General features: G+C 58.9%; 1 protein-coding gene across 2 annotated transcripts; it reads right to left on the bottom strand.

The window, feature by feature from the left end:
- Window positions 1-3,901: 3,901 nt before the first annotated feature.
- On the bottom strand, window positions 3,902-14,346 carry MMP9 (matrix metallopeptidase 9). Of its 2 annotated transcripts, none has more exons than XM_077336143.1 (13): window positions 14,110-14,346; window positions 12,849-13,087; window positions 12,028-12,176; window positions 11,746-11,877; window positions 11,174-11,347; window positions 10,254-10,427; window positions 9,647-9,820; window positions 8,908-9,063; window positions 8,302-8,536; window positions 7,842-7,978; window positions 7,313-7,463; window positions 6,715-6,818; window positions 3,902-4,265 (listed from the first exon to the last, which is right to left on the bottom strand). In XM_077336143.1, the coding sequence occupies exons 1-13, from the start codon at window positions 14,257-14,259 to the stop codon at window positions 4,231-4,233; spliced, it is 2,010 nt and encodes a 669-aa protein (XP_077192258.1). In that variant the 5' UTR covers window positions 14,260-14,346; the 3' UTR covers window positions 3,902-4,230. The 2 variants fall into 2 exon arrangements, with proteins under 2 accessions (XP_077192258.1, XP_077192257.1); XM_077336142.1 differs by lacking the exon at window positions 3,902-4,265 and adding an exon at window positions 6,055-6,534.
- Window positions 14,347-18,251: the final 3,905 nt, after the last annotated feature.

Here is an 18,251-nt window from a genome sequence, read left to right as displayed (position 1 = left end):
CCCGCCCCAACCCCGGCCCCACTAGAAGCAGGGGAGGGGGCACGGCGCGGATCCCCGCTGGGACAGGGGCCGCGGCAGCCCGAGTGGCAGGGCTTTCCAGGCGCGCCGAGTGGCCACCAGGGTGGTGCCGGGACCGCCCCGTCGGTCCGGAGCGGCAGAACTAAATTCCCGCCCACCCCCCACCCCCCCTGCCCAGCCTTGCGAAGGGGGACGTTCCGGGCAGAGCCTGAGCAGCAGATTAACACGCCGCACAATGAAGGTGTCAGAGGGACTGATCGGAGAGACCCTGTCCTTGCGCTCGGTCCCTCTCCGCTGAAGCATGGAGGCCACAGTGCATCGTCTTCCCTCTCCCCCGCCAGAGAACTACATGCCAACCCACCTCCCAAGTGACACCATGTTCTACCATTTATTACACTGCAATCTACCATTCCAAAGGAGACATAAAATTAAAAGGATGTGCAGCTCTTCTGTGGGATGGGTGAGGATACAGAAGTAAGGGCTGGATCACACTAGCATTTGTAGTGAGATAAGAAACCAATGTCCTTGTTAAGTCCTGGGAGTTCCATTGTTCCAAGTGAAGCCATTTCCTTTTCTAGACTGTTCCTGAAGTTCCTTTGCAATAAAGCAGGTACTTTGAACAGGTCCTCGACGGCTGAAGTGTTCTCCCGCCAGTTTCTCAGCCTTGTGAATCTTAATGAATCATAGAATCATAGAATCATAGAATCATAGAGTTGGAAGGGGCCATACAGGCCATCTAGTCCAACCCCCTGCTCAACGCAGGATTAGCCCTAAGCATCCTAAAGCATCCAAGAAAAGTGTGTCTCCAACCTTTGCTTGAAGACTGCCAGTGAGGGGGCGCTCACCACCTCCTTAGGCAGCCTATTCCACTGCTGAACGACTCTGACTGAGAAAAACTTTTTCCTGATATCTAGCCTATATCGTTGTACTTGAAGTTTAAACCCATTACTGCGTGTCCTTTCCTCTGCAGCCAGCAGAAACAGCATCCTGCCCTCCTCCAAGTGACAACCTTTCAAATACTTAAAGAGGGCATATAATGCCCGACTTTTTATCCTCCTGTTGCCAGTCCCTCTTTGGGCCCCGTGTCCTGTGGCATAGCAGGGGAGCTCGGCTCACTCGGAGGGTGGGAGCGGTGACCAGGGGAGACCTGGATGATCACTGGTTTGGGCTCCACACTCCTGCCACAGAGTCAGTCGAGCAGGTATCAGGGATCCCAAACCCAGGAGCCCCCAGGGGCAGCGCATTTTTCAGCAGGCCTCTTTTCCAGCAGTGCTTTGGGGCCACTTTCCCCTTCGCCTCAAGTACAGAGAGGCCAGGCTGCGTTTCAGCCCCAGATCCAAACCATCTCAGGGCAAAAGGGGGCCCTCATTCTTGTGTGGGGCCAGCCACAATTTGAAGGGGATCCATACCAGCCCCAGAGAGGGTCGCCTCCTCCGCTGACCCTGGAGAGGAACACCAGGCCTGAGAGGAACACCAAGCCCCAACAGTCAGCCAAGGAGTTTCCAGATCCACCTCTGAGACCATCACTGTCTAGGCTGAACGCGCCTCCAGGCGCAGCCCCGTGTGTGTGTGGGGGGTGCTCACAGGGCATGGAAGCATCGCTCATTTTTAGAATCCTTTGCCCGAACACCCAGCCTGAGGAGGAGCTTTGGGGGCCTTCCCATGGTCATTTGTCACTCGGGCTGCTTCAGGTGAAAAGAGAGCTCTGGGAGATTGGATTTCTCTTTGCCACCAGCATGGCTGGCAACATCTTTCGGAAGGTTCTGACCTGTCTCTTTGAACACGCAGCTAGCATGAGAGGAAAATACCTATTTGTTTGGAAACGGCATTCAAAGTAAAATGTATGTAAACCGCCAGGAGCCAGAGTTTCCGGGACTGGCAGTCTAAAAATATGTAAAAAATGAACGAACAAACGAATGCATGAGATGAACGGAGAGGCATGACCTGAATTCTGCATGGCGCTAGCTGTGGGGGCCCTCAGTCATTCTGTCCCCCCAACCCCCCTCTTTTGGAAGCCCCCTGAGTCCATCAGCACCCATCAGACGTGCTGAATGCAGGTGAAGTTCTTTGCACTGCTAACCACCTACCTCGCAGGGGCGTTGGGATCTGCTGCTCTGTGGAACAGCCTCTTGGCTGGCTGCTGTTGGGACACATGGAGCGGCTGCCTGCTTGTGCTGAGTCTGTCTGCCTGGCCTGACCCTGGCTAACCAGGGTCACAAGCAGGGTCCTTCTACCAATCCTTTCTATGAATTAATCCAAATGTTTATACACCTGCCTCTCTCCTGAGCTTCTCCTCACCCAAGGGGGGGGGGGTTGGAGAGGTCAGCAGGGATGGGGCTGGAGACCTTCTGAATGCAAAGACGCTGCTCAACCTCCTAGGCCTGCCCTGGGCACTTCAGTGGAAGTGTGTGCAGCAGCAGTGAAAAGGGCATTTGTTTGTTTGTTTGTTTTTAATTATATTTCCTGCTCTGTGGTGGGATTATTCGAAATGGAACTGAAAATAATCAAGACAATATCATATTGCTCCTGTATAGAGCATATTTGGAAGGCAGGATGTCAGACAGGAGGCTGGACTGGATGGACCATTGGCCTGATCCAGCAGGGCTCTTTTTATGTTCTCATGGGTCACAGCCCCCCCTCCCCCGTGGTCTCTGGTTGCACATTTGGAAGTGAAACATCACAAAAAAGTCTCCAAGGCTCAATCCTTGTAAAACTATGCATGGAGTAGAGAGCGATGGCAGAGAACATTTCTCAGCCAAAATACGAGACCATTTCTGCATGAGGTGAATGTTCCTGGACAGCCTTCAAATGCTGGCAGTTCTTAGAGCCCCCTATACATGATGCCCCCTGCATACCATGGCTGTCCAGTAGTCAGGTTGCAATTTGGACATTTTTAACTGGCAATTTCGGGGATCAACAAAACTGGATTGACCACTCTAAATCACGCATCCCATCGGTGACCAGCCAGGAATAAGACCGTATGAAGGGTCATCCTGTGAAGATGATAGGCAGTAGGTTCTGGACAGACAATAGGATATACCACTTTACACAGTAGAAAACAAGGGACCAGAAGCACTTTCAAGACTAACAGAAAGTTATGAGCTTTCATGAGTCGCTGCTCAGTGCTTCTTTCTTCAGATACCAAAATATACCTGAAGAAGTATGTTGCATAGAGTCCTGTTGTCAGAAAGTGGCAGTCTTCAAGCAAAGGTTGGATTTGCAGTCTTCAAGCAAAGGTTGGATACACACTTTTCTCAGATGCTTTAGGATGCTTTGGGCTGATCCTACGTTGAGCAGGGGGTTGGACTAGATGGCCTGTGTGGCCCCTTCCAGCTCTATGATTCTATGATTCTAGGATTCTATGACATGAAGTAATGGGTTTAAACTACAAGTACAATGATATAGGCTAGATATCAGGAAAAAAAAATTCACAGAGTAGTTCAGCAGTGGAATATAGTTAGGTGGATAGGGAATTGGTTAGAGAACCGCACTCAAAGAGTTGTTGTCAATGGTGTTTCATCAGACTGGAGAGAGGTGAGTAGCGGGGTACCTCAGGGCTCGGTGCTCGGCCCGGTACTTTTTAACATATTTATTAATGATCTAGATGAGAGGGGTGGAGGGACTACTCATCAAGTTTGCAGATGACACCGAATTGGGGGGACTGGCAAATACTCCGGAAGATAGAGACAGAGTTCAATGAGATCTGAACACAATGGAAAAATGGGCAAATGAGAACAAGATGCAATTTAATAAAGATAAGTGTAAAGTTCTGCATCTGGGTCAGAAAAATGCAAAGCATGCCTACTGGATGGGGGATACGCTTCTAGGTAACACTGTGTGTGAACGAGACGTTGGAGTACTTGTGGATTGTAAACTAAACATGAGCAGGCAGTGTGATGCAGCGGTAAAAAAGACGAATGCCATTTTGGGCTGTATCAACAGGGGCATCACATAAAAATCACAAGATGTCATAGTCCCATTGTATACGGCACTGGTCAGACTACACCTGGAGTACTGTGTGCAGTTCTGGAGGCCTCACTTCAAGAAGGACGTAGATAAAATTGAAAGGGTACAGAGGAGAGCGACGAGGATGATCTGGGGCCAAGGGACCAAGCCCTATGAAGATAGGTTGAGGGACTTGGAAATGTTCAGCCTGGAGAAAAGGAGGTTGAGAGGGGACATGATAGCCCTCTTTAAGTATTTGAAAGGTTGTCACGCGGAGGAGGGCAGGATGCTGTTTCTGTTGGCTGCAGAGGAAAGGACACGAAGTAATGGGTTTAAACTTCAAGTACAACGATATAGGCTAGATATCAGGGGGGAAAATTTCACAGTCTGAGTAGTTCAGCAGTGGAATAGGCTGCCTAAGAAGGTGGTGAGCTCCCCCTCACTGGCAGTCTTCAAGCAAAGGTTGGATACACACTTTTCTTGGATGCTTTAGGATGCTTTGGGCTGATCCTGCATTGAGCAGGGGGTTGGACTAGATGGCTTCTATGGGCCCGTCCAACTCTATGATTCTAGGATTCTATGATTCTATTATTCTAATTCCCACATCTTGAAGAAGTTCCTGACAGTTAGAGTGGTTTCTCAGTGGAATAGGCTTCCTCGGGAGGTGGTGGGTTCTCCATCTTTGGAGATTTTACAACGGAGGCTGGAGAGCCATCCGACGGAGAGGCTGATTCTGTGAAGGCAAAGGGGTGGCTGGTTACAGTAGATGAGTGATTGGGATGTGAGTGTCCTGCATAATGCAGGGGGTTGGACTAGATGACCCATGAGGTCCCTTCCAACTCTATGATTCTATCATTTTAAGTGAGCAGTTACTCAAGAAAACTCCTCCCCTGCGACGTATGTTATCAGTCTTCAAGGTGCCCTTGCTCTATTATACTGGTAGAGAAAGCCTAATAAAGCCACCCATCTGGATCTTTCTTCAAAGAAATGAGCAGAGCCCCAAAAGCTCCTCTCCTGCCCCAAATGTTGGTCTGAAAGACCTCTCCAGCTGCTGCTTGAAGATGGCCAGTGCAGGGACCTCCCCACCTCCATAGGCAGCCCATCCCACTGCTGAACTAGACTCCTAGAATCCTAGAGTGGGAAGGGGCCACACAGGCCATCCAGACCCACCCCCTGCTCAGTGCAGGATCAGCCTCAAGCATCCAGGAGAAGGATCTGTCCGGCCTCTCTGCCCTGTGGCTGGCCCTGCAGAGGAACTGGCTGGCCCCTGGGAGAGACAGGAGGCTGGACTGGATGGGCCCTCCCTGGTCTGACCCAGCAGGGCTCTTCTTCTCAGGGGAAGGCCTCGGCCTCTCTGCCCTGTGGCTGGCCCTGCAGAGGAACTAGCTGGCCCCTGTGTGAGATGGGAGGCTGGACTGGAGGGACCCTCCCTGGCCTGACCCAGCAGGGCTCTTCTGAGGGTCTTCTCAGGGGAAGGCCTCGGCCTCTCTGCCCTGTGGCTGGCCCTGCAGAGGGACTGGCTGGCCCCTGGGTGAGACGAGAGGCTGGACTGGAGGGACCCTCCCTGGCCTGACCCAGAAGGACTCTTCTAAAGTGTCTTCCAGTGAAGCAATGCTGTGAAACTTTTCCCTGCTCTTGGAAGTGGGGACCAGAAATCATTTAATGGTTTGTGCAAGAGCCAAGAGTGTAGCCCACCTTCTCTTCACCCATTGTTTCTTCTGTGCACCCAAAGTTGGAGACTGGCATTAAAGTCATGGGGAGGGCTTTGAAAGGAGCACACACCATGGCACAACCAGTGAGCCCCCCTTCCTCTGTGAGACACAAGGGAGCTGAGAGTGAGTGGCAGATGGTTGGCGGGGGGGGGGGCAGGGAGGCCAGGGGGAAAGAGAGGTGGGCGTCAGGGCGGTCTTCTGGGTCTGACCTCTGCCACGTGGAGTGGCCCTTTGCACTGGGAGCTGCAGCCCAGGAAGCAGAGAAGGGCAGGCCCCACTGCGGGCAGGAGGCCTGTGATCAGGGGCTCCCCACCCCCCACTGGGAGCCCCTTCCCCCCTTCACGCCCCCCCTCCCCTCCTCCAGAACCGAGAGAGCTCACAGGGGGCAATAGTGTCTTTATTTCAGATGAGCAAGGGGCTAATGCCAACACAGGAGACGGGGGGGGGGGAGGGGGTCTTGCCGTGCTGTGCAGAGTGTGTGCGTGTGTGTGTGTGTGTGGGGGTCTTCAATGGCCCGGAGAGAGAGAGGCCTCTTGCTACCGCCAAGTCCAGAGTTCGCCACAGCTTGCGGCAGGATCGTGGCCCCGCAGGGCTGTTGTGCGGCAGGGGGCTCCGGGTGGGCGGGGTGTGTGTGGAGAGTCCGCTCTGCCGCCGCCGCCGGCCTCCCTCCGCCAGCCTCCCTCCGCCGGGCCGGCCTCCCGGGGGGGCTCTCGGCGGCCTCCAGGCGCTCGCGGCAGCCACCGCCCGGCCTACTGCTCGGGGCAGCTCAGGACGTCGTACTTCAGGTAGCCCACGCGGTCCACTTGGTACTGGGGCGTCATTCGCCAGCAGAAGGGGGCCTGGCAGAAGTGGTACTTGCCTGCACGGGACGGGGAGAGCGGTCGGCAAAGAGAGAGAGGCGGGAAGCAGCAAGGACCCCCCCGCCCGCCCCCTGGGGCCGGGGGATAGGAGCCCTGGACTGCGCGGGGGCTGAGAGGGAGGGCCCTAGCCCCACCCCACCCCACCCCCGCCCCCGCCCCCCTCTGGCCGGCTGCCCCACCTTGGTACAGGAAGATATTCTGCGAGTCCAGAGGGACGCCGGTAAAGACCTCGTCAGTCCGCTTCGGGTAGCCTCGGTCGACCCGCTCCGCTTTGGCGTCCAGCCTGGGGGGAAAGTCCATCTGAGCCAGCGGCGGGGGGGGGGAGGGTTGTGCCTCAGTGTGTGGCTCCCCTGCCTCCCCCCCCCCGCGCCCTCCTTCCCTGCCCGATCCTGCGAGAGGAATGGGAGGCAACCGTAAGCCCCCTCCTCATGGGTGGGGGGTCATTCTGGGCTCCTCTTGGGTGGTCAGTGTGCCCATGCAGCTCCCTGACACCGGCCAGATCCTGACACCGGTCAGAGACCTGGGGCCTGAGGGGGGGGGCTTCTGTGTGCCCAGCAGAGGCTCTGCCACTGGGCCTCACAGCCCCTCCCACATGAAGGCACCTTTGGCTGAGCCAGGCCCTCCACCCCCCACGGCAAAGGGTCTCCCATATCACCCTCGGAGTGGGCCTTCTTCACAGGTGACGCTGGGGGGAATGTGTGGGGGAGGGGGGGCAGGGGGCTAGACTAGATGGTGCCCCCTCCCGCACAGAATCCCCGTTTGTCCGTCTGTCCGTACCTCCAGTACTTGTCCCCGTGGAAGAGCAGGACCTTGCCCCGGCCTTTCGGCAGGGCCCCGGAGATCTTCGGCACGTCTCTGCTGATGCCCAGCTTCTCCATGTTCCGCGGGCCCAAAACCTTCTTTCCCTGGATCACCCAGAAGCGCTGCCCTGCAGGAGACACAGAGGAGAGAGGCCTGCCTCAAGCCATCAGAGCCCCAGACGGCCAACGGAGGCCTGGGGGGAGGGGGGGCTGGGGCCTTCAGCGGCAATGGGAGGAGACCCGCAAAGGACCCCAAAGCCCGCAAAGGACCCACAGGGCCCGGCAGCCTCCTGGAATGACAACTCACCTCCAGACGGCAGAGCTCGGACCCCCCACCCCGTCAGAGAACATGGCTGCTCAGGAGGGCGGACTCCGTGGCTCTGTGCCCTGCTGAGGCCCCTCCCTCGCCACAACTCCAGGCATGCCCGACCTGGAGCTGGCAGCCCTTATGGACCCCCCCCCCCCGGAGCTGGGGGCGCAGAGAGGTCCCTGCAAGAGCCACGCACCAGAGAAGAAGAAGAGTTTCTGGGTCAGCCGGTCTTGGAAGGCGGCGTCCACCACGTCCGGGAGGGCTGGCCACGTGTCCTGGATCCGCAGCGGGCCTTTGATGGGCCCCGTCCCAGCGGGCTTCTTCCAGTATTGCCTGAGCAGGGGGCGGGGGTCGAAGGGCCCGTGAGCTGGAGGGGCTGGAGCAGGGCGGGGAGGCAGGGAGGGAGCCCAAGAGCGGCCCCTCTCCAAGCGCTGCTTGTGGGCCCATGCCTTTGGTGGCCTTTCGCGGCCCGGTGGCCTTCCCCTTGTCCTCAGGGGCTGCCAGGCATGCCAGGCCACCTCCGTGGCTGTTTGCAAGCACATTTGGTGGCTTTACATAGTAAATTCCAGGGCCCATAGCCAGGGCAATGCCCCCCCAGCCTTTCTTGCTAGCAGCCACTCCCCTCCTCCGCCCAGGGACCCCCAGCGGCGGCTCACCCACTCTTGAAGAGGTATAGCTCCTTCTTGATCTCCGTCACGGCATCAAAGCTCCGGACTTTGCAGGCATCGCTGGGGGGCTGCTCCGGGGTGGGCTCCTCCGGGGTGGGCTCCACTGGGGTGGGCTCTGTCACGGAGCCATCTTCTCCAGAGGTGGACGTGTCCTCTGACTCCGTGGTGGTTTGGGTGGGGACGTCGGGGCTCTGCGTGGGGGGGCTGGGCCCGGTCCCGGAGCCTGGGGTCAAGGAGGGCACGGGGCAGCCCGTAAGCGACAGGGGCAGGGTCACCTGGGATGCCGCTAGAGCTCTGCTACGGGGCGGGGGGCTCAGGGAGAGCCTGGCAGGCACAGAAGCAGCTGGATGCCTGGTGACCCCCTCTGTCATCTCTGTGGCTCCTGAGAAGGGGGGTCGGAGGGCCAGGGGCCAGAAGAAGGGAGGGAGCAGGCCTTCTCCCTTCTCTGCATCCTCTAGTTTAGCACCCCCCCCTCCTGTAACCTGCCCCTCAGGAGCTGGTCCCTCAGGAGCTTTCAGACCAGGGAACCGAGCGCTGAGGGTCCCTGGGACGGCAGGACACATGAATGCCCACCCGCACCGGGCTTCCGCTCACCGTAGAGGAACTGGATCCCAGCCACATCATCGGAGTGCAGGTGGAAATCTGCAACGTAGCTGTACATCGGATACATCAGGGCTTCCTGCACGCTGGAGTGCTCCAAGCCCAGGGAGTGGCCGAACTCATGCGCAGCCACCAGGAAGAGGCTGTACCCTGGAAGCACAAGGCAGCTGCAAGAGGAGGCAGAGATCTGCCCCCCCCGAGCCCTCCCCCAGCGTTCCCTGTGGGCACCAAGGGCCCCTCAGTGCAGCAGGGCCTCCTGTGGCCCCTGCCTTCCGTGGGCCCATAGAAACATCAGAACAGCTCTGCTGGGTGAGACCAAGGAGGGTCCCTCCAGTCCAGCATCCTGTGTCCCACAGGGGCCAGCCAGTTCTTCCCCCTGATGCTGCCTCCTGGCCCTGGGATTCAGGGGACGGCTGCCTCTGAATGTGGGGGGCCCCTCAGTCAACGTGGTCTGCAGCCATTGACTGGCATCTTCCACGCCTCAGTCTAAGCCCCGGTGCCCGTGGCCAGTCTCCCTCTCCCCCCTCTGCCCGCACTTGAGCCCACCCAGCCTGAGCACCCCTTGCTGCTGGGGGGGAGGTCCTCTCTTGCACACTGCTCCCTCCCCCCGCGAGGGCACAGGGCGTGGCTGGAGGCCAGGGTGTTTCGGAGGCAGGGCCACGCTGCCCCACGGGGAGAAACAGACCCCACCCCCCATGCCCGGGTCGAGTGCCGAAGACGGGGCGGGGCCAACCTTTGTCCGGGCAGAAGCCCCACTTCTTATCCGTGTCGTAGTTGTCGGTGGTGGCGCACCACAGCTTCCCGTCGCCACGCCCCTCAGCGGTGCAGCCGCTGTACGTCTGGCCCAGGAAGGTGAAAGGGAAGACGCACTCCTCCCCGGGGGAGTTCCCCCCGAACACGGCTGTGTCTGCAGAGAAGGGGCCGTGAGCTCGAGCCGGAGGGGTCCTGCCCAGCCCTTCTGGCCAAGGAGCCGTGCCAGGAGCATGCCCATCCGGCAGCTGCACACAAGCTGGCAAGAAGGCGGCCTGCTGATGGCCACAGGTGCCTGCCGCTCCTGCAGCAAGGGATGCCAGCGGGCAGGCAGGCAGGCAGGCGGGCGGGTGGGCACTCCGGCCATCCTTCTAGGAGCAGAGAGCAGGATGCACGTCCTGGACACGCAGGCCCCAAGCTTAGCCGGCCCCCCGGCCTGCCAGGTTCAGCTGCCCAGCAGGGATGGCAGGAGAAGACCCCCTCGGGCGGGCAGAAAGGAGAAGCCCTCCAGAACAAGTGCCCTGTGATGAGGACTCCCTCTAGGCAGCCCTCCCGGCCCCCATGCTTGCCCCACAAACCACGCCCCCTACCTCTGGTGGGGCAGAAGCCGTATTTCTGGTCGCGGTCAAAGTTGTCTGTGGTGGCGCACCAGCGGTAGCCATCTGTGCGCCCCTCCGTCGTGCAGCCCTCATAGGACTTGCCCTCGAAGATGAAGGGGAAGACGCACTTGGCTCCCTCGCCGTTCCCGTCGTACGTGTACAGCACTGGAAAGCCGGGGGGGGGGGAGGGAGAAGGTCCTCGCTCAGAGCGGAAGTGTGGGGTGGCCCCAAAGGAAGGGCTGTGGGAACAGACTGCGGGGGTCCGTATCCCTTGGACTGACAGGAGAGGAGCCCTCCGGGGGCTGCCCCAAAGGGAGCCTGCGGGGTGCCAAGCAGTGCTGATGGTGCGCCAGCCGTGTGTGACGTGGCCAGGAGACCCAAGGATGGTCTGGCAGGCAGGCAAGAGACCCTGGGAGGGAGAAACAGGCCCAAGATCCAGGCCTCTCCCCTCTCAGTCCTGGGGCGGGGGGGGGCACCTGGAGACCTCCTGCCATTGCAATTCACCTCCCAGTGGCAGGCCTCTGTTCTCTCGGACAAAACAGCTGCCTTGGTGGGCGGCCTGGGTGGCTTTCCACCCCACAGAGGCCACTCCTCTCCCCCTAGACTGACTCTGCCCCAATTCTCCTGGAATTTTCCTGCCCAGAGCTGGCAACCCAACACCTGCCTACTCCTCCCCTTTCCTCTGGCGGATTTCTCCCACCTTCTGTTCTCTGGAGGGGAAATGCTGCTGTGTCCCAGCACCCTGCAGGGCCCGCCCTGGTCCTTCCCACGCCCCTTTGCCCCCCTCCCCAGCACAGCAGGCCACGAAGGGAAGCCCCAGGGGCACAGGGCGCGGAGGGAGGGGGAGATTCTGGGCAGAGGCCTTTGTCCCTGTCTGACTCCCCCCCCCTCCACCCACAGCCCATGCTTACGTTCACTGGGGCAGAACCCGTAGAGCTTGTCCTGGTCGTAGCTGGCAGTGGTGGCGCACCATGGCACACCGTCCGAGCGCCCGTCGGTGGTGCATGTGGAGTAGGACTTGCCCTCGTAGACATAGGGGAAGTGGCAGAGGGCCCCATTGGCATTCCCATAGAAGGTCTTCACCACTGTACGGGGGGGGGAGGGAGGAGGGGAAAATATGCTGGAGGTTAGAGGAGTTAGAGCCAGGCCCTTCTCCTGGATGCTTGAGACTGACCCTGCACTGAGCAGGGGGTGGGACTAGATGGCCTGCATGGCCCCTTCCCACTCTAGGATTCTAGGAGTCTAGTTCAGCAGTGGAAGGGGCTGCCCAAGGAGGTGGTGAGCTCCCCCTCACTGGCAGTCTTCAAGCAAAGGTTGGACAGATCCTTCTCCTGGATGCCTGAGGCTGACCCTGCACTGAGCAGGGGGTGAATGGCCTCTGTGGCCCCTTCTAGGATTCTGCTGGCTTGCTCCCCTCCCCTGGGTTGGCCTTGGGTGGGAGCCAAGGGTTCGAGTCCTGCTCCTGAGGCATGGCCCCACTCACCACTGCCGGTGCCCAGGGTCCAGTGTTCGTCATCATCGAAATGGGCGTCTCCGCTGTTGGTGTCTTTGCCTGGCGGGAAGGCGTGTGCCAGCAGGCCGTCTTTGCCATCGAAGGGGTATCCATCGCCATGTTCTGGGGAACCGGCCGACAGGGAACAAGGGGGTCGAGACTCTCTCGGGCACGTCTTCCTTGGTGCCCCGCAGAGGCTGCCCCCCTCCTCCCCAGACATCATTCCTCCCCCCATGACCCCCCCCACGGCCACCCCCCTCTCCACACACCAACCTCCCGTTCCAAACCGGATCTCGATGTCGACCTTCCCACTCTCCTTGCGTGTGAACGTGAGCGGGGTGACATCACTCCACACCCGGAAGGCCCTCTGGAAGGCGTCCTCGATTATAGAGGGGTCCAGGTCCGGGGAGTAGTTCAGCACCCTGCGGAGGGAGGGAGGGAGGGAGGGAGGGGGCATCGGGTCAGGGGCCCAGCCGCTGCCAGCCACCGGCCTCCTAGCTCAGCCCGCTGGGGCTCTTTGCTGCTGCTTGCTCCTCGGGGCTGGAGATCGGAGGGGGGGGCAACGGGCCTCCGGAGGCTGTAATGCCCGCAAGGGCCCCCCCCCAAGGGCTATTTGCTCCAGGAGAACTGATCCCTCTTGCCTGGAGATGAACCTCAGGCCCCACCTAGAGGTTAGCAGCAACAGGCAATGAGCAGCCAGGAGAAGGAGGAGAAGCAGCAGCACTGGCGGCCGTGGGGGTGGGGGTGGGGGTGATGTTTTTTTGTGCCCTGCCCCAAAGCAGTTTACAAACACCCCTCCCTTCCTCTCCGCACAACAGGCACCCCATGAGGTCGGTGGGGCTGAGAGAGCTCCGAGAGAACTGCTCTGCAAGAACATCCCTAAAAGAACTGTGACTGGCCCAAGGTCAACCTGCTGGCTGCATGTCGAAGAGGAGGAGTGGGGAATCAAACCGGGTTCTCCCGATGCGAGGCTGCCTGTGGTCTGAGTCGACCAGCCTGGCCCAGAGAGGCCAAGGGCCTGATCCAGCAGAAGGGAGCTATGTGTGCTCTTTGTGTGGGGTGGGGGGCTGGGGGGCTCTAGGGCAGGGACTCACTGGTAGGTGATGTCTGTGTGGTCCCACTTGAGGTCGCCCTGGAAAGTCTGGAAGCTGCCCATGTCCGGCACTCCGCAGCGAGGGGCTCGCATGGCGTCCAGGGTGGGGGAGTCCAGCTGCCCCGTCTCCTTCAGGCCCAGCCGCTGCTGCATCGTCTTGAGGGCCGAGGCCAGGGTCACCTGGCTGCCCCCGCCCGGAATCTCCGAGCCTCGGAGGTACCCGTAACGCTGGAGGTAGCTCTGGAGCAGGACAGGAGGGGGAGCGGGGGCACCAGGTGAGGTGGGCAGAGAGAGAGAGAGAGAGGGGGGGCACACACAGCTGCCCCAGGCCGTTCCCCCACAACACTTTGAGTCCTCCAGAGACCAGCCAGGTTCTCCGGTTGAGGTGGGCAGCCGCAGTGGCCGAAGCAGCAGGGCCAAGTCACCGGGGAGACCGGCCACGTTTTATCCTGGGAAGGAGCTTTTGTGTGAACAGCGAAAGCTTCTCCCCAGAATCAAACTGGGCTGGTCTTCAAGGTGCCCCAAGATTCAGACTTTGTCCAAAGATTTCCAGAACAGGAGCTTTCAAGAGCCAAAGCTCCCTTGGACTCTCAACACCGCAGACCCCGAAATCTTGCTGGACTGCCAGACTGCCATCTCATTGCTCCACTGCAGCCAGGGTCGTGGAGGGAAATGCTGCCTGGCCCCGGGCTGGTTGGGTTGAACTAGACGACCAGCTGTGGCAGTGCCAGCCCTGCCCCTCCAAGGTGCCCCGTGCAAATGGGCTGCCCATAACTGTGCGTGGGGCTGGGGGAGAGGGGCCATGGGGACAGCCACGCCCGCCCTGCCTCCCTCAGCCCTCCTTCAATCATGAAGGGGCCATTCCAAGGCTGCCTCCCTCCGGGAGAGCTGGGGTACGGCCTGCTGGCACATCTCAACCCCAGTCCGCTCCTCACCGGGGCAGCTGCTGCCCCCTTGTCTGGGACGCGGCTCCTGCTCTGTGTCAACCAGCAGTGAAGGAGGCGCCAGTCAGGAGCTGAAGACGAGGTCTGCACCCGTCAGGCGTGAGCTTAGGGTGCTGCAGAGAAGAGTGTCAAAGCGGGGCACCCCCAATAGCGTGCATTCACACCCACATCCATGCATGCCGATCCTCTTCAGCCCCAAAGAGATGGAGCCCCTGCCCCCCCCCCCCAGAGTCGCTGGGCCCCAGGGGAGGCCTGGCATCTGAGGGGCTTTGGGAGCCAGCCAGGTTTCCCCCCACCTCCCCCAGCACAAGCACTTACGTTTGCCAGCTCCACACTGTCCACCTGGCTGACCAGCTCCTCGGGGAAGGAGAGGACCACCGGCTCCTGCTGCTGGAGTGGGAGTGCCCAAGTGGGACAGCACAGGGCCAGGAGCCCCAGGAGGAAGGGAGCCAGGAAGGCAAGCCCCATGTCTGCTTGCAGGTTGGACCACGATGGGGCAGGCCTCTGGCTCTAGGGCGGCTGGTGTCTCGGGAGCTGCCTGCTGCATCTGCCTGCCCCAGACCATTTATACCCAGAGCACCGAGGGAGGGAGGGAGGGAGGGGTGAGTCACCCCCAGGAGTCACCCGCTTCTCTCTCAGGGGGAGGGATTGCAGCAGCAGCCGCCTGTTGGGGTTTGCCACTTCCTGCGGCTGGCGCAACACTTTGTTTATGAGCCCACAGGACGTGTGACATCCAGGCAGGGGTGCAAGCGCAGGGGGCACAGGTCAGCATGTCCCACCTTGGGGCAGTGGCAAAGAGCAGTGGCCTCCAATCTGCGGCACTGGATTGGATTCTCTTCTCCTCCTCTTCCACATGAAGCCAGCTGGGTGACCTTGGATCAGTCCCAGTTCTCTCAGAGCTCTCTCAGCCTCACCTAACTCCCAGGGGGCCTATTGAAGGGAGAAGAAGGGGAGGCGATTTAAAGCTGCTTTGGGACTCCTTCAGGCAATGAAAAGCAGGTATTCAAACCCAGCCTGACTTCTTCCTCTGGAAAAGGGAGAGAAGTTCCCTTGCTCCTTCACCCCTCCGTGAGAGGCTACGGATGAGGCAGAGGGCATGGGGTCAGATTTGCAGATGACACTACATTGGGGGGGGGGGGTGGCAGATACCCCAGGGGAAAGATCTGGATTGATGGGGAAATTTTTAATAGGAAGACGTGTAAAATACTCCATTTGGGTAATAAAACTGCGATGCATAAATACAAGATGGGGGATACCTGGCTTGGTAGTAGTGCCTGTGAAAGGGGCCTAGGAGTTCTGGTGGACAAGAAGTTGAAGATCAGCCAAGAAGGCAAAGGAAATATTGGGCTGCATTGCAAGGAGCATAGAATGGAGGGCCAGGAAATCAGAAGGCCACCCCACTGCACGCTGGTTAGACCTGACTGGGAACATTCATTCATTCATTCATTCATTCATTCATTCATTCATTCATTCATTCATTCATTCGATTTTTATACCGCCCTCCCGTACGGCTCAAGGTGGTTCACATAAAACATTGCAGGGGTCATACCCAGAACAGTCCTAAATAGCATATCAACAGCCTCACAGGGGCTTCACATTGTGTCCCGCTCTGAGTGCCGCAGTTCAAGAAGGCCATTGACCTGTTGGAGCGAAGGACGAGGGGCTGGCACCCGGGCCTCACGAGGAGCAGCTGGGAGAGTTGTGTGTCTCTCGGAGGAGGGGAGGGTGAGGGGCGGACAGGAGAGCTAAAGGCAGACCTGTGGAATATTTATTTATCTTGGATTTTTATATCGCCCTCCCTTACGGCCCAGGGTGGTTTACATCGAACATCATGGGATGCATAGAACATCGTACATTAAATAACAGTCACAACACAACGTATCAGTAACAAATGACCATAATTAACTCATTGAACAATTTCAATGGAAGAACTTTAGCAGAACCCTCAGGGAGGTCAGAATCATTCAGGTTACGGAGGGTATGACTTGAAAAGGACCGCCAGAGGGTGGAGGAGTCTCCTTTGGTGGAGGTTTTTAGGAGGAGGCTGTCAGGAGGGCCTGATTTTTAAGTCCCTGAGAAGGTGTGGGGCTGGACTAGATGGCCCTCGGGGGGCTCTTCCAGTTCTGTGTGATTCTCCTTCTGGATGCAGGAGAAGTCTGGTCTCTTGGCCTTTGCCCCCCAGGGTCAGAGGTGCCCTTCTCGGACACACCAGCAAAGGCCTCTCTAGTCCCGCATCCTGTCTGGCACGGAGACCTTGCTTGGCTGCTGCTGCCCCCCAGCGCTGGGGCTTACTGTGGTAGCGGCCTCCGAGGGACCTTCCCGCCATGAACCTGGCCAGTCCCTCTCAGAAAGAGAAGGAAACACAAAGCTAGAGGCCTGTGGCTTGCCACTTCCTGTGGCTGGCTCAACATTTGTTTACTAACCCACAGGATGTGTGAAACCCAGCAAGGACAAGCAAGTGTGTGCAGGGGGGAGTGTGGGTGCACGTGTGCCTGGGTCATGGTCATCTGCAGGAAAAGGGGGGGCAGTTTCCCTCCTCCTCCCCCCTTTAGTGAGAGGCTCAGGAGCCTGGCATTTCCTTTTAAGCGCATCCAAGGCCCAATTCACAGCCACGCTCAGAGGGTCCTCTGCAGGGATACGGAGGGACAGAGGGGTGTGTGTGTGTGCGTGCGTGCATGCGTGTGTGTGTGTGCGTGTGCGTACATGTGTGTGTCAAGTGCCATCCAGTCATCTCAGGCGACTGCTGGTGACCCCGGCCAGGGGCTTGCAGGGCCAGTGAGAAGCAGAGGTGGTTGGCCCAGGGCTGGTTTCTCCATGTAGCACCTGTGTGCTTCCAGGGGCCCTGGGTGGTGCCTCCATCCCCATAGATCAGGGCCATAGCCTCTCTTCTCCCCTCTTTTACCTCTCTTGGAGTGACACCCCTTTCCACGGGGGAGCCCCCCCTCCCCAGTCGGGCTGCTCCCATCACAACTGCACTCTGCTGGGGCCCTGCAAATCTTTAAACTGGCTCTGGTTCTCTGGGCTGTGCAAATCCTTAAATCACTCCCGGGCTGGCCCTTGCAGGGTTCCTTGGGGGTCTCCCATCCAAGCCCTGGCCGGCTTAGCTTCTGAGAGACGACAAGAGCGGCTAGCGCATGCTGCCTCCCCCCCCCCCCCCCGCCATGGGCACCCAAGGGGACTCGGCATCCCATCGATGTCAAGAAGCCTCATGCCGCTATCTTGTGGGTTTTGGAGATCCCAAATGCTGCTCAAGCGGTGGCTGGACAAAGACCAATCCTGGGTGCCTGAGGCCAGCGGTGGCTGAACTGGGGCTCTCTAGCAGTCCATGGACTACAATTCCCATGAGCAAAGGAGGACCCGGGAGGTCCCTTCCAACTCTAGGATTCGATGAGGGTCCCTCCTGGCATTGGGATTCAGAGGCACATGGGCTACTCTGGTGACCCCTGCCCAGTTCACCCCAGAAGGTCTCTCACTTTCCAGGAAGGAGGAGGAAATGCAGAGTCGCCTGTCAGGGATTTGCCACTTCCGGCAGCCGTCTGGACATTTTGTTTACTAACCCACAGGATGTTTGAAGCCCAGCCAGGACAAGCAAGTGGTGTGTGGATCACGGTTATCTCCGGGGAAGGAGGGGGTCTCCCTCCTCTTTCGCCCCAACTCAACCCTTGGTCAGAAGCTGTGGGTCTCTTGCCTTGGCTGCCTCTGGGGTGGACCCCCTCCACCCATTCTGCCGAGCTAATCCCGGGCCTTCTCCAACCTTAAGGGGCATGCCATGGGGGGGGGGGGAGCTACATGAGCCGGCTGGCGGAAGACCCTTCAGCCTGGGTGGGGGCTGGCAGTCTAGCCAGATCCACCCCTCTGCATCCTGTGATCTTTGGGCGAGTAACTGCAGGTGAAAAGCCACTCCTCACAATGTTCTCTGCAATCCCAAATGAGTCCCTGCTCAACAGGCAGCAGGGCTTCCCAGCTTCGAGAGCCCATGGGCTGTTTGGACGCAGGATGCGAGGGACAACCCTAAAGTGCCCACACAGCAGGTGGGGTGAGCAGCACATGCAGAGGAAGCCCAAATGCAGGGGCCACATGATGGAAACATCCCGAGAAAGAGCAGTCACTGAAAACTTAGTGGCAGCACTCGTACAGTTCTCAGGGATTCCATTGTTGTCACACTAAAACATCACGATTGAGGCACAGCACCAAGTGCACTTCCGGTTTGCGTTTTGTGAACCCTGAGAAAATGCGACACACACACACACACCCCATGGGAGGGAATCCGCAGTAACCTAAAGTGTAAGCACAAAAGTCGCATTGGCTTCCTCGACTTCCCCCTCGAAATGATGACGTTTGTGCTCTGGCCAATGCCCGGCCCCTGCCTGCCCTCCTCACTGTACTTTTAAAAGTTTGAACATGATTGCATGACAACACAGCTGCAAAGTAGCACAAGCACAACACAAACACTGTCTCTC

Source organism: Paroedura picta, chromosome 4, assembly GCF_049243985.1.
Source record: "Paroedura picta isolate Pp20150507F chromosome 4, Ppicta_v3.0, whole genome shotgun sequence".
Classification (NCBI taxonomy): domain Eukaryota; kingdom Metazoa; phylum Chordata; class Lepidosauria; order Squamata; family Gekkonidae; genus Paroedura; species Paroedura picta.
Note: the sequence above shows the minus strand (reverse complement) of the source record. Positions and strands in the feature narration are given on the sequence as shown.